General features: G+C 38.0%; 1 protein-coding gene across 1 annotated transcript in view; it reads right to left on the bottom strand.

The window, feature by feature from the left end:
* Positions 1 to 218: 218 nt before the first annotated feature.
* Positions 219 to 22,004, bottom strand: part of LOC110564443 (large ribosomal subunit protein uL3-like) — a 156,662-nt gene continuing 134,876 nt past the window's right edge. Inside the window, 3 exon segments of the mRNA XM_060373940.1 lie at positions 219 to 597; positions 16,864 to 17,007; positions 21,160 to 21,278. Coding sequence (XP_060229923.1) covers positions 219 to 597; positions 16,864 to 17,007; positions 21,160 to 21,278 — 642 coding nt within the window.

The following is a 22,004-nucleotide window of genomic DNA, read 5'->3' as shown; positions in this document are numbered from 1 at the left end:
AATTTAGAAATGATACAGGATTTGAAGAAAGATGGAGACTAAGATCACAGAAGGAGAGTTTTAAAAAAGTGCTTGATGGTGAAGGAATGAAGAGCATCATACATTGCTGCTCACGTGGGACGCACAAGCCAGGCCTGTGGTCACTCAAGACTCATTCAGTGACTTGTCACAGATGCAAACCTCATCAGAATTACATCAAGAGAATCGATCTATCCGTTCTAACGATAACACCTAGGAAGATGGACGTGTGTGAGGCTGGAACTCAAGATGAAGCATCGGAGAGCTGAGATGTAGAGCCAAGGAGGGCTAAGGGCCACGAAGGTTTCCACAGGAAGCAGGTGACCCTGGCACTCAGTGGTGATGCCCACGTGCAAGAAGAAAGACAAATTACAGCGTTTTACCTTATTAAAAAATCTTTCTAGACTAGAGAGATAGATGGTGAAGCAATTTTGTACATCCTGCTCTTGCAGAGCACCAGAGGTTGGTTCCCAGCGCTCATTCGGGAAGCCCAGCACCACCTGTAACTCCAGCTCCAGGGAGATTGGATCCTTCTGGCTTCCCCGGGCACCTGAAGTCGTATACACACCCCTCCCACAACTAAACATAACGAAAAATTAAAAACTATTCCTAAATGTATAAAATCAACCAATTAATGTATATAATTTCAGCTTATACTGGCCAGAATAAATTACAATAAAATTAAAATAATGTGATTTCTCTATAAGCAATAAGACATGAAAAACCACTTCTCTCTTTTCAATTACATAAAAATAACTACTGAACATTCATTTTGACAAAGTTTTTTTTTAACAAATTAAAGTGCTTTTTTACCCTGAGGAGACACATCCACAGAAGAAAACAGTTGAGGATTCACAGACAAATATTCAATTTTAAAGGTAATTTTCCATCTACAGTTACAAAGTACAGCTGCATAGTAACATTATATTGAAGTTATCTTCTGAGAAGAAAGAAATAGTACTTAGAAATTGGAAAATTCTTTAAGCTCTGATTATTAGGAACAAGGCTGAATATATAGAAAATCACAATAACTTTTAAATAATAAATGTACTTAGTAATGTTATTAAGTCCAATAGCATCTACCAATTAGTTTTGGTTTTTATTTACTAACTACTGAAATTCATGAATTAAATTTTTTGAAAGAATATATAACAAAATTTGTTATATTTATGTAATGTAACACATTGTAAGCTATGTACAGTGTCTTCTCAGAATACTTTATTAACATCTTTTGAGAAGAAAATAAGATGTAGAAATGCAATATTTATGCATTAAAGCCTCCATTGTGTGAACACTTTAATGCCCTTCAAATGACCTGGGGATTGACATAAGCTTCTTCACATGTTAGATTTTAAATTTAATTGTATTAAATTTATTCTTTGACAATTCATGATTTGTTCTATTTCCCATCCTCTCTCAGCTCCTGCTCACCTCTCTCCCTTTCACACATTCCTGTGACTCTTTTATGACTCACTACATTTAAGCGGGCCTTCTCTATGACCATGGGTTTCAAGCGATTCCCTGGAACCTGATGGGCTCACAAATGGAATCTTTTCTTTTTTAATTTTTATTAATTACACTTTGCTCACTTTGTATCCCCCCATAATCCCTTCCCTCTTCCCCTCCCAATCCCCCCTCTCACCCCCTTCTTCACGCGTGCCCCTCCCCAAGTCCACTGATAGGGGAGGTCACCCAGTTTATCCCTGGAAAAGGTCCTGCAGACCAGCAGGCGCACAGCTGTCATCCCAGAAACCTGCTGCATTCCCAACTCTCCATCACAGACAAAACTGGGCACCCCAGGGTGCCAGAGAGCAACAGTAATAAAAACTGCATGGTACTGGTATAGAAACAAAATGGTGAATCAATGGAATCAGATAGTAGACCCATAAATAAACCCACACACTTATGGACACCTGGTTCATGACAAAGATGCCAAAACCATAGAATGGAAAAAAGATAGTATCTTCAACAGATCGTGCTGGACTAACTGGATGTATACATGACCTAGAACTTCTGCTCAGATGTGGCCCGTGGTAGCTCAGTAACCAAATAGTTTTCCAAAGTAAGGGGAACAAGGACTATTTCTAACAGGTTCTCAAGGTCAGGCTCCTTGACTCCTCTCCCCCCCCCCCCCAGGGGAGGAGCAGTCCTGTTAGGTCACAGAGGAGGACTCTACAGCCAGCCCTGAAGATACCTGATAAAACAGGGTCAAATGAAAGGGGAGGAGGTCCTTCCCTATCAGTGGACTTGGAAAGGGGCAGGGAGGAGACCAGGGAGGGAGTGTGGGGTTGGGGAGGGAATGAGGGAGAGGGATACAGTGGGGACACAGAGTTAACAAAATATAACTAAAAAGAAAAATAAAATTAAAAAAAAGAAAAACACAAATAGATCCATACTTATCACCCTGCACAAAACTAAAGTCCAAGTGGACCAAAGACCTCAATATAAAACTAGACACACTAAACCTGTTAGAAGAAAAAGCAGAGAAGAGCCTTGAACTCATTGGCACAGGAGACAACTTCCTGAACAGAACACCAACAGCACAGGCTCTAAGAGCAACAATCAATAAATGGGACCTTATGAAACTGAAAAGCTTCTGTAAAGCAAAGAGCATTGTTGTCAAAACAAATTGGCTACCTACAGATTGGGAAAGGATCTTCCCCAACCCTCTATCTGACAGAGGGTTAATATCCAGTATATATAAAGAACTCAAGAAGTTAAACACTAAAAAATCAAGTAATCCAATTAAAAAATGGGGTACAGAGTAAACAGAGAATTCTCTTTAGAGGAATGTGGAATGGCAGATAAACACTTAAAGAAATGATCAATGTCCTTAGAAATCAGGAAAATGCAAATCAAAATGACCCTGAGATTTCACCTTACACCCATTAGAATGGCCAAGATCAAAAACTCAAGTGACAACACATGCTGGAGAGGATGTGGAGAAAGGGGAACCCTCCTCCACTGCTGGTGGGAATGTAAACTTGTACAACCACTTTGGAAATCAATCTGGCGCTTTCTCAGACAATTGGAATAGTGCTTCCTCAAGATCCAGCTATACCACTCCTAGGCATATATCCAAAAGATGCTCAAGTATACAACAAGGACATCTGCTCAGCCATGTTTGTAGCAGCATTACTTGCAAGAGCCAGAAGGTGGACACAGTCCAGATGCCTCTCAGTTGAGGAACGGATACAGAAATTGTGGTACATATACAGAATGGAATATTATTCAGCAATTAAAAAAAAAAACAAGAAAATCATGAAATTTGCAGGTAAATGGTGGGAACTGGAAAAGATCATCCTGCATGAGGTATCCCAGAAGGAGAAAGACACACAAGGTATATACTCCCCTCATAAGTGGATATTAGATATATAATATAGGATAAACCTAATAAAATCTGTACATCTAAGGAAGCTAAACAGGAAGGAGGACTCTAGCTAAGATGCTCAATCCCCATTCAGAAGGCAAAGAGGATGGACATTGGAGGAGGGATAAAATAGGTAACAAGACAGGAGCCTACCACAGAGGGCCTCTGAAAGGCTCTACTCTGCAGGTTATTGAGGCAGATGCTGAGACTCATAGCCAACCTTTGGGCAGAGTACAGGGATTCTTATGAAAGAAGTGGAAGATAGTAAGACCTGGAGAGGACAGGAGCTCCACAAAGACAGTGACATCCTAAAAGTCTGGCCACAGGGGTCTTTTTTGAAACTGATACTCCAGCCAAGGACCACTCATGGAGATGGCCTGAAACTCCTGCACAGAGGTAGGCTATGGCAGTTCAGCATCCAAGTGGGTTCCATAGTAATGAGGACAGGGACTGTCTCTGACAGGAACTGATTGGCCTGCTCTTTGATCACCTACCCCTGATGGGGGAGCAACCTTGCCAGGCCACAGAAGAAGACAATGCAGCCTGTCTGAATGAGACCTGATAGACTATGATCAGAGAGAAGGGGAGGAAGACCTCCCTTATCAGTGGATTGAGAGAGGGACACGGGTGGGGAAGAGGTAGTTTGGGACTGGAAGGGGAGGATGGAGGGAGTATGGGGGGCACAAAGTGAATAAACTGTAATTAATAATAATAATAAAATAAAAATTTACTTAAAAAAGAATTTGCATCTAAGCTATGCCAATTTTTGGCACCTAGTTTTGGTTTATGCACAGGGTAAATAAAATTAAATGAATTCAGCTAATATTAGGAATTATGATCTTCTTTTATTTTTATATGTCTTTGTTTTCTAACACAGATATCAATAAGGCACCACAATACCCTAGGAGCCACCAATGTCTATTTGTGTTAAAGAGGAGCCAGAGCGGAATGCAAAATAATCCTCTTCACAATAACCAAACCAAGAGAATCACCAAGTCAGGTTTGAGCTCTGTGTGCCAGACCTTTAAAGCCATGACTCTTGGACTTAGTATTCTGGGAGACATATTTCCTTATCTATTAATTGGTTTGACTTTAGTGTATACAAACATTTTAAAAATATCCATTCAAATGAATGCAACAATGCCACGGAAGAACTTAATTTATTCTCAGAATTTGTTCTTTGCACCAGGTGTTTGCTGTTCTTTCATATTAATACTTGTTTGGGAATTTAATATAATTTATATGCAATTATTTTAAAAAGTTAAATTTATCTTCAATTTCACCCATCATCAAAATGCATCACTGTGTTTATATAACATCTTGTGACTGAAAAATCACCAAAATTTGTTAATTAGGATTTTTTTTCTCTCCTTCAATTATCCCCAATTACTTGTAATCAATTTCTGTTTTACAAGTTAGTTAACAATACATTCCCAATTGCCACGCATCTATGTTTATTATGTCTCAAGATTTATCCTCTAAAATATTAATAACATTCTAAACACTTAACATTTTTATTATCTATTGATTTAAAAGTAAGCAATGACAATGACACTATCTTGGCATTGCAGAACTTCAGCTTCTGGCAGCTACTTTTCTGGTTCCTGCTTTGACTTTCCTTCCATGGTAAATATAACATCTTGATTCCATAAACGTTAAGAAGTTTCCTATCAGTGGACCTGGAAAGGAGAGGAGGGAGGGAAGGTGGAATTGGCAGGGAATGAGGGAGTGGGCTACAGCTGGGATACAAAGTTAATAAACTGTAACTAATATTTAAAAAGAAAAAAGAACAAGTTTCTACACTCATTGTATTTGTTACTTTTCTTGTAGGACACTGTCTTTCTCTATCTAAAATATGCAATCTTATTTCTCAGCGCCACTATTTCACCCAAGCTATAAGATGGTTACATTTTAGTAATGACCACAGCCAGTTTCCTTTGTCAGTTTGTATATGTCAAAATTATAGCCTTTGAAATTCCATGTGATTTCTTTTCAGTTTTTCTCAGTTTTGCTAACTGTGAAAATACTGAGCAAATGAGCTTAAATCCTCATCATACAGTCTCTGTCTACCACATTACAGTCATATAATTCCACGCTTACGAGTCATTTGTACAATAGTTGAATTTTTACCGTATTTTTATTTTATCATAAATCTGTGAAGAAAAAGAACTTTTAATTCAATAGTGGAATATTTAATAAGACTATTTATTGTCTTAAATTTAATTTCATGGTACAAAGTATTATATCTTTGACTCACAAGAAAAAGAAATATATTTAGTAGTTTGTCATTTTATCTTATCTAATAAGATCCTTACCAAATGATAGTACTCCCAAATGATTTATGCTATATTCTTTATCTCATGCTTCATATCTGAATATGAGAAGTTTAGATTAAGTTATATAAGTTTTGCGGTATGGCATGAAGGACATTTTATTTTTCATTATTATTATATTCCAATTTATTCACTCTGTATTGTTCTTGTATCCCCCTCCTTCATCTCCTCTCATCATTCCCAACATTCCTCCCTCTTCCTCCCCTATCCTTCACCCTTAGTCCACTGATAGAGGAAGTTCTCCACCCCTACTTGCCTTATTAGGACTGCCTGGGTCCACTTCCTCTGTGGGCTAGCTAGGTCACCCCACCAGGGAGAAGTGATCAAGGAACAGGCAACTGAATCCATGTCAGAGACCACATGGAGACTGAGCTGTCTACGGGCTATATCTGAGCAGGGGAAACTAAGTCCTCTCCATGCATGGTCTTTGGTTGAGGCATCAGTCTCTGTAGTCCCCAGTGGGACCAGCCTTTTTTGGCTTTGTTGGTCTCCTTGTGTGGCTCCTGTCCCCTCTGGGTCTGTCTGTATCCCACTTCTTGCATAAGACTCCCTGCACTCTGCCCAAAGTTTGGCTGTGAGTCTCTGCATCTGCTTCCATCCCCTGCTGGGTGGAGTCTTTCAGAGGACACCTGTGGTGGGCTCCCTCTGTTCTCTCTGTTCTCCCACTTCTGATATCTATCTTGTTTTCCCTTCTGAGTGAAAATTAAGCATCCTCCCTAGGGACCTCCTTGTTGTTTAGCTTCTTTAGGTCCGTAGATTTTAGTATGTTTATCCTATATTATATGGCTAATAGCCACTATTAGTGAGTATATACCATGAGATAAGAGATTGACAGTTGGGACTCCATATCCCCCATAATTAGGAGACCTCATAAGGATTGACTTCATACACTTTAGAAAAATTATACTGGGCCATGTTTCCATGACCATCCACTCAATTCAAGCTGTCACTCCTATATCCTCTTCCCAAACTCACCTCCTTTTCCCCTCCCAACATGATAATCCCATTCCACTTCCCAATTACCTCCAGTCTATTCATAAAATCTGTTTTGTATTCCCCTCCCAGGGAGATTCATGTGCCCCACCCCAGTCCCTTCTTCTATACCTAGATCTATGAATTGTAGCTTGGTCATCATTTACGTAATGGCAAATACACACATATAAATGAATACATATTACATCTTTCTTTCTGGGTCGAGCTTACTTCACTCAGGGTGATTTCCTTTCTAGTTTCAACCATTTGCCTAAACATATTATGGTATTTTTTGAAGAGATGAATAATATTCCATTTCGTACATGCTCCTCATTTAGTTATCCATTTTTCATTTGAGGGAAATTTAGGTTGTTCTCATTGCTTCTCTATTCATAATTGCTGCTCTATTCATGGTTGAGAAAGTATCCTTGTAGTAGGATGAAGCATTCTTTGGGTATATACCCAAGAGTGGTATAAGAGGGTCTTGAAGTAGATCAGTTCCCAATGTTCTGAGGAATGGATATATTGATTTCCATAGTGACTATTCAATTTGCACTTCCACCAGCAATGGAGAAATGTGTGTTCCCCTTATTCTACATGAACTGTCACTTGTGTTAGGGTTCTTAATCATTCTGACAGGGGTAAGATGGAATCTCTGGAAGTTTTTATTTACATTTTTCTGATGGCTAAAGATATTGAAAATTTCTTTAAGTCTTTTTCAGCCATTTGAACTTTCTTTTGAAAATTATGTTTAGATTTGTGCCTCATGCTAACTGAATTATTAGGTTGTTTAAATAATTGCCTTCTCGAGTTCTTTATACATTTTGAATATTAGGCCTTTATCTGATTTGGAGATGATGAACATCTTTTTGTATCTGTAGGCTGCTGCTTTGTTAGAATGGGTGTCTTTTCCCTTACAGCAGCTTATCAGCTTCATGAGTTCACATTGATTAATTGCTGATCTTAGTGCCTGCACTGTTGGTACCTTGGTCAGAAAGTCTGTCAGTGAGATAATGAAGTCAAAGCTATTTGCAACTTTCTCTTTTTTTCTTTCTTTTTTTAAATTAAATTTTTATTTTTTATATTAATTACAGTTTATTTACTTTATATCTCAGCTGTAGCTCCCTCCCTCATTCCCTCTCAATCCCACCCTCCCACCCTCATCTCCTCCCTGCCACTTTCTAAGTCCACAGATAGGGAATCCTCCTCCCCTTCCATCTGAGCCTAGCTTATCAGGTCACTCCAGGACTGGCTGAAATGTCCTCCTCTGTGGCCTAGCAAGGCTGCTCCTTCATTGGGGGGAGGGGAGGTCACAGAGCCAGTCATTGAGTTCATGTCAAAGATAGTCCCTCTTCCCCTTACTAGGGATCCCTCTTGGATACTGAGCTGCCATGAGCTACATCTGAGCAGGGGTTTTATGTTATATCCATGCATGGTCCTTGATTGGAGATACAGTCTCAGAAAAGACCCCTGTGCCCAGATATATAAAGAACTTAAGAAGCTAAAAAGCAACAAATTAAGCAATCAAATTAAAAATGGAGTACTGAGTTAAACAGAATTCTCTCTAGAGGAATATGGAATGGCAGATAAACACTTAAAGAAATGTCTTTAGCCATCAGGTAGATGCAAATCAAAAAGACCCTAAGATTTCACCTTACACCCATCAGAATGGCTAAGATAAAAAAACTCAAGTGACAACACATGCTGGGGAGGTTGTGCAAAAAGGGAAACCCTCCTTTATTGCTGGTGAGAATGTAAACTTGTACAACCACTCTAGAAATCAATCTGGTGCCTTCTCAGACAACTAGGAATAGTGCTTCCTCAATATCCAGCTATGCCACTCCTAGGCATATATCCAAAATGTGCTCAAGTACAGAACAAAGACATTTGCTCAACCATGCTCGTAGCAGTTTTATTAGTAATAGCCAGAACCTGGAAACAACCCAGATGTCCCTCAGTTGAGGAATGGATACAGAAATTGTGGTACTTTTACACAATGGAATACTACTCAGCAATTAAAAACAAGGAAATCATGAAATTTGCAGGCAAATGGTGGGATCTAGAAAAGATCATCCTGAGAATCAGAAAGACACACATGGTATATGCTCACTTATACATGGATACTAGACCTAAAAGATAGGATAAACATACTAAAATCTGTATACCTAAAGAAGATAAATAGGAAAGGGGACCTGAGGCAAGATGATCAATCCTCACTTAGAAAGACAAATGGGATGGTCATTGGAAGTAGGAGAAAATAGGTAACAGGACAGGAGCCTACCACAGAGGACCTCTGAAAGACTCTACCTAGCAGTGTATCAAAGCAGATGCTGAGACTCATAACCAAACCTTCAGCAGAGTGCAGGGAATCATATGAAAGAAGGGGGAATTAGTATGACCTGGAGAGGACAGGAGCTCCACAAGGCAACTTTCTCTTTTATCAGATTCAGTGTATGTGTTCTTATGTTGAGTTATTTTATCCATTTTCAGTTAAGTATTGTACAGCAGGATAATTTTGGGTCTATTTGTGTTCTATGTGCAGACACACAATTTGACCAGCAACACTTGTTGAAGGTGCTATATTTCTTTCCAGTATATTTCTGCCTTCTCTAATGAAAATCAATGGTCAGTAAGGATGTGCATATATATCTCTGTCTTCAATCTTACTTCATTGATCACTATATCTGTTTTTGTGGTAGCACTTGTGGTTTTTATTATGATGGCCTTGTGGTACAATTTAAGATTGGGAATGTGAGACTTCCAGCAGATCTATTATTATTTTGGCTTGTTACTGGGTGCTTTCTTTTCCAGCTTGAAGTTATGAATTGTCTTTCCATGGTTTGTGAAGAATTGTATTGGCATTGTGATGGGGGTTACACTGAATCTGTAGATTGCTTTCAGTAATTTGGCTGTTTATTACTTTTTTTCTTACTGAACCATCATCATGCGAAATTGTTCTACCTTCAAGTATCTTCTTCAATTTCTTTCTTCAATGACTTGAAGTTTTTATTATACAAGTCTTTCACTTGCTTGTTAGAATTATCCCAATATATATAAATAGATATGTAATATATAATTTATAATATATATTTATTATTATTTGAGGCTATTATCAAAGGTGGTGTTTCCTGATTTCTTCCCGGTCTGTTGTGTGTATAAAGGAGGGCTACTGGTTTTTGTGAGTTGATTTTGTACCCAACAACTTTGTTGAAAATGTTTCTCAGCTGTATGAATAACGCAGTGGATATTTTTGGAGTGCTATGTGTACTATCATGTCATCTGGAAATGAAGATCCTTTGACTTCATTCTTTCCTTCTCTGTATATTTTACCTTCTTCAGTTGTCTTGTTGAGCTACGCAAGGCTTCAAGTGCCTGAATTCATGTGAAGATGGAAGACCAAGTTGTTAAGCAGTCATATACGTAGCCCATATCCCTTTGTTCATTGTGGTATTCCTCAGGATTAAAACCACATCATATAATATTCGTTTGAGCAGTGATGGTATTAGCTTAGTTTTCATTACAATTCAATAGTTAATCCATGAAGGTTCTGATTTGCAGAAAATAACGCTATCAAGTGGGAGCTTGCTATAATACTTTATTATATATTTTATTATATATATACAGATTTAGAAATTAAAATCATCTTTCAGGACATAAAAATACAACTAAACAGGCAAGAGCCTTTATTACTCTTGAAGAGGACAAAGATTCATATCCCAGAACCCACGTAATGGCTCACAACTTTCCATAAATCAAATTTCTGAAGATTTGACTTTCCTTTGTACCCATTGCTAGAACCACGCCCACAACTGATGCACATACATATATGTAAGTAACACATACATACACATAAAATAATAAATATAAATAGATAGGTAAATAAATATAAAATTAACTTTCCATCAGCAACTTTTCTTTACTTCTGTTTTGAGATAGACTCTAATGCAGATTAGGCTTGATATAAACTGGCTATGAAACTAAGGATTGTCTTGGAGTCTTGATCCTCTTCCTTGTACATATGTGCTAGGCTTGCCCACAGGAAGCACTGCATTTGCTGGTGTCCTTTCTTCAAATACTTTACACCTTATATCAGAATATACTGAAGTTTTCTTTCCATTTTCAAATAATATCCACACTTTTATTATTCTGAATTATTATTCTGAACTGTTATTCTGAACAATTATTCTGAACTATTTTATCAGAAGTTTTTTTTTTTTTTCCCACAGTACAATTTCTGAATCTTCTGGCAAATGAAGATAATGGCAAAGAGGAGCTGCTCACTGGAGCATTGTGCATTAATCTCACCTTTAAATGATTGTGCTAAATTAATTCCAGGTTCTACTTAAGTGAAGGACATTTTTTGACTAAACGTTTTAATTATTTTTAAATAAAAATACAATTGCACTATTTTCCCTTTTTCTTTCAGGTCTCTAAGTCCACCCATCTACTGTTCCTTCCTCTCTTTCAAATTTATGGTAGCCTTCTTTTCTTCAATTTTAGGTACACACACACACAAACCTAAATATACAAATAGAGCCTGCTCAGTTTGTAAAATGTCACTTGATATATGTTTTGTCTAATTATAAAATTTTAGCATTCTTAATCAAGAATTTTTAGAGATTAAAACTTAAAAAGCATGGGTTTTAAACATGCAATAAATATACCTCAGAAATGTATAAAATTGCCACATAAGTTTAAGCTTTGTAGAAATAAAATGTCAAAAACTGGCAATATTTAATATTTAATATTTCATTAGCCATTAACAAATTTAATTCTAGTCAGAGGTTTCCTTATATAAACAGTTTGAATAGTTTTGAAAATATTCATTAGTGTTAAAACTCTTTGTGGTCATTTATCAGTATAAGTTTGTTTTTTATAAGATGTCAAGTATAAAATATCTTAGCAATATAAAAATATATTTCCAACCAAGGACCATTCATGGAGATAACCTAGAACCCAGGTACAGATGTAGCCCATAGAATCAGTATCCAAGTGGGTTTCCTAGTAAGGGGAGCAGGGACTGTCTCTGACATGAACTCAGTGGCTGGCTCTTTGATCACCTCCCCCTGATGGGGGAATAGCCTTGCCAGACCACAGAGGAAGACAATACAGCCACTCCTGATGAGATCTGATAGGCTAGCGTCAGATGGAAGGGGAGGAGGACTTTCCCTATCAGTGGACTTGGAGAAGGGCATGGGAGGAGATGAGGGAGGGGGGTGGGATTCGGAGGGGACAAGGGAAGAGGTTACAGCTGGGACACAAAGTGAATTAACTACACCCTCTGCTTGGATGTAGCCCGTGGTAGCTCAGTAACCAATTGGTTTCCCAAAGTGAGGGGAACAAGGACTATTTCTAACAGGAACTCAATGACTGGATCTTTGACCTCCCCCCTCCCCCAAGGGAGGAGCAGTCCTGTTAGGCCACAGAAGAGGACTTTGCAGCCAGTCCTGAAGATACCTGATAAACCAGGGTCAGATGAAAGGGGAGGAGGTCCTCCCCTATCAGTGGACTTGGAAAGGGGTGGGGAGGAGATGAGGGAGGGAGGGTTTGGGAGGAAATGAGGGAGCGGGATACAGCTGGGATACAGAGTTAACAAAATGTAACTAATAAGAAAAAATATCTAAATGAAATGGATAATTTTCTTGAAAGATACCATCTACCAAAACTAAGTCAAGATCAGGTAGAAAGACTGAATAGCCCTATATCTCCCAAGGAAATCGAAGCAGTCATTAACAGTCTCCCTGCCAAAAAAAGCCCTGGACCAGATGGCTTCAGCGCAGAATTCTACAAGACCTTCAAAGAAGTGCTAACTCCAATTCTCCTCAAGCTATTCCACAAAATAGAAACAGAAGGAACACTACCAAACTCATTCTATGAAGCCACAGTCACCTTAATACCTAAACCACACAAAGACCCAACAAAAAAAGAGAACTTTAGGCCTATCTCTCTTATGAACATTGACGCAAAAATACTCAATAAAATACTTGCAAACCGAATCCAAGAACACATCAAAGATATCATCCACCATGACCAAGTAGGCTTCATCCCAGGCATGCAAGGGTGGTTCAACATACGGAAATCCATCAATGTAATCCACTACATAAACAAACTGAAGGAGAAAAACCACATGATCATCTCCTTAGACGCCGTAAAAGCATTTGACAAAGTCCAACACCCATTCATGTTTAAAGTCTTGGAGAGATCAGGGATACAAGGCACATACCTAAACATAGTAAAGGCAATATATAGCAAGCCTATAGCTAACATCAAACTCAATGGAGAGAAACTTAAATCAATCCCACTGAAATCAGGGACAAGACAAGGCTGTCCATTGTCCCCATATCTCTTCAACATAGTACTTGAAGTCCTAGCCAGAGCAATAAGACAACTAAAGGAGATCAAGGGGATACAAATCGGAAAGGAAGAGGTCAAAGTGTCACTATTTGCAGATGATATGATAGTATACATGAGCGACCCCAAAAATTCAAGCAGAGAACTCCTTCAGCTGATAAACACCTTCAGCAAAGTGGCAGGATACAAAATCAACTCAAAAAAATCAGAAGCCCTCCTATATACCAAAGACAAAAAGGCTGAGAAAGAAATTAGGGAAACAACACCCTTCACAATAGCCACTAATAACATAAAGTACCTTGGTGTGACCCTAACCAAGCAAGTGAAAGACCTGTTTGAGAAAAACTTCAAGTCTCTGAAGAAAGAAATCGAAGAAGATATCAGAAGATGGAAAGATCTCCCGTGCTCATGGATTGGTAGGATTAACATTGTGAAAATGGCCATACTGCCAAAAGCAATCTACAGATTCAATGCAATTCCCATCAAAATACCAACTCAATTCTTTACAGACCTTGAAAAAAAGATTCTCAGCTTCATATGGAGAAACAAAAAACCCAGAATCTCCAAAACGATCCTGTACAACAACAGATCATCTGGAGGTATCTCCATTCCTGATCTCAAGCTGTACTACAGGGCAACAGTAATAAAAACTGCATGGTACTGGCATAGAAACAGAAAGGAGGATCAATGGTACCGCATAGAAGACCCAGAAATAAATCCACACACCTATGAATACTCGATATTCGACAAAGAAGCCAATTCCATTCAATGGAAAAAAGACAGCATCTTCAACAAATGGTGCTGGACCAACTGGATGTCTACATGCAGAAAAATGAAAATAGATCCATATTTATCACCCTGCACAAAACTAAAGTCAAAGTGGATCAAGGACCTCAACATAAAACCAGATACCCTAAATCAATTGGAAAAAAAAGTGGGGAACAGCCTAGAACTCATTGGCACAGGAGACAACTTCCTGAACAGAACACCAACAGCACAGGCTCTAAGAGCAACAATCAATAAATGGGACCTCATGAAACTGAAAAGTTTCTGTAAAGCAAAGGATACCGTCATCAAAACAAAACGACTGCCTACAGATTGGGAAAGAATCTTCACTAACCCTTTATCTGACAGAGGACTAATATCCAGTATATACAAAGAACTAAAGAAGCTGAAAAGCAGCAATCCAAGTAATCCAATTAAAAAATGGGGAACAGAGCTAAACAGAGAATTCTCGACAGAGGAATATCGAATGGCAGAAAAACACTTAAAGAAATGCTCATCCTCATTAGCCATCAGGGAAATGCAAATCAAAACGACCCTGAGATATCACCTTACACCCATCAGAATGGCCAAGATGAAAAACTCAAGCGATAACACATGCTGGAGAGGTTGTGGAGAAAGGGGAACCCTCCTCCACTGCTGGTGGGAATGTAAACTGGTACAACCACTCTGGAAAGCTATCTGGCGCTTTCTAAGACAAATAGGAATAGTGCTTCCTCCAGACCCAGCTATACCACTGCTAGGTATATACCCAAAGTTTGTTCAAGTACACAAAAAGGACACTTGCTCAACCATGTTTATAGCAGCTCTATTTGTAATAGCCAGAACCTGGAAACAACCCAGATGTCCATCAACGGTGGAATGGGTACAGAAATTGTGGTATTTTTATACAATGGAATACTACTCAGCAATCAAAAAGGACGAAATCATGAAATTTGCAGGCAAATTGTGGGATCTAGAAAAGATCATTCTGAGTGAAATATCCCAGAAGGAGAAAGACAAACATGGGATATACTCACTTATATAGACCTATAAGATATGATAAACATAATGAAATCTATACACCTAAAAAAGATAATCAATTGAGCAGACATGGGGTAAGATGATCAATCCTCATTTAGAAAGACAGACGGGATGTGCATTGAACGTATGACAGGAGTCTACTGAGCGCATCTGAAAGACTCTAACTAGCAGTGTTTTCAAAGCAAATACTCATGACCAAACCTTTGGCAGAGTACAGGGAATCATAAGAAAGAAGGGGAGTTAGTCTGATGGGGAAAGGATAGGAGTTCCACAAGGACCAAATATATCTGGGCACAGGGTCTTTTCTGAGACTGACATTCAACCAAGGACCATGTATGGATATAACCTAGAACCTCCACTCAGATGTAGCCTGTGGTAGCTCAGTAACCAATTGGTTTCCCAAAGTGAGGGGAACAGGGACTATTTCTAACAGGAACTCGATGACTGGCTCTTTGGTCTCCCCACCCCCGAAGGGAGGAGCAGTCCTTTTAGGCCACAGAGGAGGGCTTTGCAGCCAGTCCTGAAGATACCTGATAAAACAGGATCAGATGAATGGGGAGGAGGTCCCCCCCATCAGTGGACTTGGAAAGGGGCACGGTGGAGATGAGGGAGGGAGGGAGGGACTGGGAGGGAATGAGGGATCGGGACACGGCTGGGATACAGAGTTAATAAAATGTAACTGATAAAAAAAAATAAAAGAAAAAAAAAAGAAAAAAAAAAAATAAAAACCTAAATTAATAAAAATATGTATCATGATCTTTAAAATACTGTTTAACAACAATAGTTTATTTACAAATACACGCTAAAGCCTCTGTATAACTGCTGGATTAATGGATGTGCCAGGGTCCTGCCACAGAGACAGCCAGGTGCCACAGAGGAGATAAGAAGTTGGGGAGGAAGAGTGAGTCAGGCGTCTGGTCTGTCGGCGCCAGGGAAAACTTGCAGGTGACTCACTGGCACTCAGGGTGCTTCTTTTCTTACATAGAACCCAGTAAACAGGGGTAGATTCATGTTTTCCCAAAATATAGATCATATAATCCCAGTCCCTGGCAGGTGGTTTATCTTTCTCTTGGTCACAAATTCAGTCATCACTGATAAACTGTGACCGAAAAGAGTTGCCTTTTACAATCATTTTCTTTCATAAATCCCATAATGCAACTCGCAAAAGCCTTGCTGTCTCAGGGCAGTAGACAGAAAGAAAATCCCCAAGACTGGGCTGATTGCTGTGTCCCACACAGTGTATCATCAACTTTTAAAGGTCAGAGTGCCAATTGTCATTAGGCCTAAGACAATCTTCAGGCCAAAGTCGATGATGTTATTATGAAATTTCTGCCATAATACAATGTTTATATTTTGTAGAGTTTATTTCTATGTCCTAATTTGGTATTCTTCTTTTACTTGGTCATTAAGGCATATTCTTCTGTGGTCTCTGCTTCAGTTTCAACCTCTAGATTCCTGCCTTGAGTTTCTACTTTGGTTTTCCTAGATGTTGAAGTGCAGGTTATAAGCTGAAATAAAATTGTCTTCCAAGCTAGATGGAAGGGGAAGAGGACTTCTCCTATCTGTGAACTTGGAGAGAGGCATAGGAGGAGATGAGGGAGGGAGAGTGCGAATGGGAAGGGATGAGAGAGGGGGCTACAGCTGGGTACAAAGTGAATAGGCTGTAATTAATATAAAAATAAAAATTTAATTAAAAATCTCCCTCCAATAAAGGGAAAATTTATTAAATGAATTTATTCTAGTTCCATATAGCACAGAGGCCCTGCATGAGCTAACTTTTCTAAAAGAGAGGCCTTAGCACTTCATTCTTTTACCATTTATCCACCCCATTCTTTGTCCATCCGTATAAGCAGCTATGTATGGTGGAGATAACTGTATCTTTTCCTCATGGTGAGTCATATACACTGCCTGCAACCTTATATGCCTGAGCACATAGTAGGAAGAGGCTCTTTCTTCTTTCTTTCTTTCTTTTTTCTTGCAGTCAACTTTTCTGGGCCACCTAATCTTGCTTACCTTTTTAAGTTTACTTTGTTCTGGTTATTTTGTTCCTGAATAAGTGCAAGGGCAACATTTGCAAGAGCATCGTGGAGGCGGAGCCTTGTAAGGAGGTCTCTGCCATCTTTATTTGAGTCACAATCTCTAGGACATAAAGAAGACCTACAAGTAGACCAGATAAAGATATATCCTTATGAGCAGGAGGCGTATAGTCAGGAATTTCTTGGGAAAGCTTAGAAGCAGTAATCCTGAGAGAAGGCATAAATGATACATTTTCACTTTATTGGGGGACAATTTTATTTCAGCTTATTACCTGCCTTTCAGCATCTAGAGAAACCAAAGCAGAAACCTAAGACAGGAACCCAGAGGCAGGAACTGAAGCAGAGACTGTAGAAGCATATGCCTTAAGGCTTGTTTTCAGACTAACATTCAGTTAACGTTTCTATTCTGCACTAGCCCAGCACACTTGCCTAGGGACAGCAGCATTCACATATTTTGAGCTCTTTTTTTTTTTTACAAACATTTTATTATTATTATTATTTTATTTATCAGTTACATTTTATTAACTCTGTATCCCAGCCTTGTCCCGATCCCTCATTCCCTCCCAGTCCCTCCCTCCCTCTATATCAACTAGCAATAAAAGAATCTCCACAGACATCTCACAGGCCATACAAAGGAGACAACTCTATATGTCAAGTTGACAACTGATGATATGGCACAGGCCAAAATTCATCTCATTGAAAAAATTGTTTTCCCCATTATATATATCATATATATATATATAAACTTGGTGTAAAAATACAACATTCCAAGTCTGAGTCTATACAAAGTTACCTCTCTAAATGATTTAGGGCTAAACTTTAACTTTTGGTATTGGAAGACCAGTTCATGTGCTCTTAATATATTTTCTCAATGAGTGAAACACTTATATGAAATGTAGGAAAAAATAAAATAATATTAAGAGAACTGAAATAATTATTATGTTTTAAGAATAATATATATGTAGATAATATGTTATAAATTAATTATTGAAGCAATTAAGCATCATTTATGTCAGGAAAATATCACACTCATATCGTAAGATTAAATATAGGATTATCAAAGTAAACCTACAATGAGTTTCAAGAGTTATACTATCTTATGATGATTCATGTAAATTTTGGACAAATATATATAATGGAAAGAAAAAATGAGCATTAAGTTATTCAAAACTGAGCTGAGTAATGATACATACTAATGCCAACCATTTATTTTGTGTGTATCATATATTGCAGCAATATTTTACACATAAATATGAGCAGATACATTGAGTGTATATTAGTGTGCAAGCTAACTTAATATGCTCTTGAAGCCATAGGAATTATTTATTTTAAAAGGACAGAATTAGTTAAATTTTAGAAGGTATAAAACACACGCAAAGTTAAAAGTAAGTGAAAAAATATTTTGTTAAATTTCAGCTATTTTTATTATTATGTTGAAATGCATACATAAAAAATGTACGTCGATGAGAGAAGTCCTGTTGGCTTCTTAAATTTACGGACAAACTATCTATTTCCTTAATGCGAATTTCATAAAGGAAAGAGAATCCCTCTACCGAGAGTGTTAAAGAATCATATAAACCATTTAAGTATTGCTCTCAATCATATAGTTTTATACTCTGATGTCTCCCTGAGAGTGATACATATACTAAATAATTTGTGCCATTTGCTCAAGTTCTTATCACTAATTTAACTACATAGTCTTCTCATGTGTAAGAAATTCCATGAAAACATTATCTATCTTACATTTCTGCAATAAATGATACATGTTACTTTGTTTCATGTGCACATATGTATTATATAATGGCACAATAATCACTAGAATAATATATTGTATATAATATAATAATATATATTATTAAGTTATATATTATAATTGTAGGATACCTAGATTTTATTTAATAATAATCTCTGAGAAGATCTATATTTTACTTAATAATAAGTTATACTTTCTTAGTATTTTTTTTTTTAGTGGAACTAGAGATTTTTACTTACAAGGGTTGAATTAAAGTTATCACCACTCAGGTAAGATTCCAGAGAGTTCCATTATGAGCTCTATGGTTTTGGTTCACTTGACAGGAAAGAATGGAAGGAAATGAAGTAATAACACAGAACTTTGAAATAAGATTTGGATTTATGAAAGAAACTAGTTTTGAGAAGGTCACAAATATCTCCTTGGTTCAATAGAACACTGAGGCACAAATGAGAGAAAATCAATGACACCAGTCCCCTGGTTAAAGATGACTCTTGACAGCATTTATGATTGACACTTTCTTAGTGTTCTCTGCCTCAAAACTGGTAAAATTGTCCCTGGGCATTTTTCAATTTAGAATAATTATGTAGAAAAAAAGAATATTTGAGATTGTTATAGAAATTGTAATATTTTTACATGCCTATATTCTACCATTTTTAGGATTATCAGTTTTCGAGATATTGCCTACCAGGAAATTCTGGAACTAGGAATTTAGAAGGTATAGTTTAGGTTAAAATTTAAGAGTGGTGAGTTGATGCTAGCTTAATGACTTGATCGTGAAATACAAGTTCAAACACACACACACACATTTTTTTTTTTTCAATGCTGTTTATTCAGGAACATTGAACAATCCTCGGACCCCGGGGAAAGCCAGCCCACAGCTTAAATAGCCTCTGGGTAGCCAACCCAGGCGTGCCACGGGGGCAATGCAGATAGGTCCACATACATGGAAGCAAGCCAGATCCTCGGCCTTAGCCAACTGTGGAGTTGTTCGTGACAGAGAGCACTCACCATCGGGAAGGTGGAAGGCGGAAACCAGCTCCATCTTTAAGGCATAGCATTCCGCAGCTCTCTACAGTTCCCCCTTTTTGTTTTAGACGCATCAGGCAAGAGTAGAGGTCTGATCTCTGATATTAGAAATAAATTGGGACTTTGTACCGATGTTCATTTAGGTGTCATCCACCCAAAGAGCATCAGACCCGTCCGATACCTTTTTCTCAGAGGCGGGACCTGGGGCATCAACCCGCATGCAATCAGACATGCTCTTCTCTGGGTCCAAAGCGGCTGACCCTGAGTGCAGTGCTTAGCCTTGCATCCTGAGCATAACATTTTAGCTTTTTATGGTAGCCAACCATGCTTGGGGAGAATGTCCTGCTTCAATGGCTGTAAAGGCCTGAATGATCATGGCTGCATCACACTGTTGTGAGACTCTAATCTTGCATATATACCACAGGCAAACCAAGGAGACCAACACCAGAAGGCCTGCTAACACTCCCATGCCCGCCCATTCCTTCAGATGATTCATGGCTGCAGCAATCCATGTTGATAATCCTGTGGCTAGTCCTGCATCCACTCTGGTAGAATTTACTGTGACAATGGCCACTCTCAGCTGCTCCATCGTAGTATCGAATTCTCCAGTCCAATTACCTAAAATATAGCTCGACAATTGTTTAGACAGATTTGCAGCACAGGAAAAATTCTCATGTTGTATGCTAGTGACACAAAGTCCAGCATACTTTCATTGACATCCAGGTTGAGCGATTTGCCATAGGGTATCTATTTGCTCCTGCAAGAGCTATGACTCTCTTCAGACAGAAAAGGGATCTTGGAACTACAGCCACCATTGTTACTACCATCTCATTGACGGCTGTTGGAGCTACCACCAGGGCATTAGCCATGAGTCATACTGGGCAGACTGCTCAGACCCTGAATAATCATTTAGCCAATGTAGCTCATGCCTTAGTTGTACATAAAGGAATTAATGCTCAACTAAAAGGAAGCTTGATGGTGTACACACATTTTTTTTAAAGAAAGGAAATAATTTAGTTTTCAGGATATTTAATATTTTGAAAATTATAATTTATACAAAGATATATCAAGTTTAATATAAGGACCTTATGTTGATAAAAGACACTAAATAAAATAGCCAGAAATAATATGCATTGATTTTAAACATAATGCTATGTCATCAAAAATTGTGGCACTCCCATTTCACCTGTTACTAAGCAAAAAAATAACATTTCTAAATTTAAAACTTATCACTATATATGTATATATATGTGTGTGTGTGTATGTATCTTTGAACATATAATCGTCTCTGTATAGTTTATTTCACACTTTTGCTTTGATGTTCACAAAAGTTGGTTATTGACTTTTACTTCTCTAGCTCTTGAAGAGCTGTAACATCAGTGTCCTATCTTCACAGAAAAATAGAATTAAATGGCTAGTTTGACACTGAATGTGAAAGAAAACCCTTTTAAAAACTCCAAAACAACATTTTCCCTGTTTTCATTGGTCACTTACAGTAGAATTGCACGTAGTGCCAAGGCATTAAACATAAGAGTGATGTCCTGGTACAGGCTGTCCACCAGGAGAAGAACGTTGTACAGAGGTTCCATAGTGTTCTCTTCAATAAATGGCACCTTAAGTGTTAAAGAGCAAAAACTCAACAACAACTTTACAATTAAAGTGTTATAATATCTCAAGTGTACTGCAGGCAAAGTAGTCTCGGTTTTCCAAATCCTGAATTCATATTCTTACTTATTGAACAGTGCAACAAATTTTATCTGTGTTGTAATGCAGCAATCTGTGCTTGACTTTGAAAGAACATAATTTGTAGAATTTCTTGAAAATACAAAGCTCTGAATAAAAAGTGTGGTGTGTGTTTCTATGCTACTATAATGTTTAGTTCAATACGTATTGAATCTTTTTTATTAGTTAACAATAGAAGTAACTTTAATGAGAAAACTTTATGGATGTGAAGAAATCTCCTCACAGGAAAACAAAGGTTCTTAATAAGAAGAGCACATCTGAGCCCAAGGAGATGGAGCAGATGTGTATTAAATACAGACATATGTGGAGTCATAAGAAAGAGCAAAGTGGGAGCTGGGTTTACTCTGCACTTTGCCATTTTCTTCTCTCCCACAAAGAAGCTAATTTTAAAGTGAAGATCTTAATAACAATATATCGTGGGCGTTTGACTTTGAGAAGGGGGTTTTAAAAAATCTCGAGGCTGACAGGAGATAGGTGGGACAATTCTAAATCACAAGGACACATAATTGGTAATCTAGCAGCACAAATCGACTGGGCAGATAAAGGTGAAGTGTGTGCCTGGTCTAGGTGTGTGCTTTTCTGTCTAAAACTCTTTC

This window comes from Meriones unguiculatus, chromosome 21 (assembly GCF_030254825.1).
Source record: "Meriones unguiculatus strain TT.TT164.6M chromosome 21, Bangor_MerUng_6.1, whole genome shotgun sequence".
In the NCBI taxonomy this organism is placed as follows: Eukaryota; Metazoa; Chordata; class Mammalia; order Rodentia; family Muridae; genus Meriones; species Meriones unguiculatus.
The sequence above is the reverse complement of the archived record's forward strand: the minus strand, read 5'-3'. Positions and strand labels throughout refer to the sequence as shown.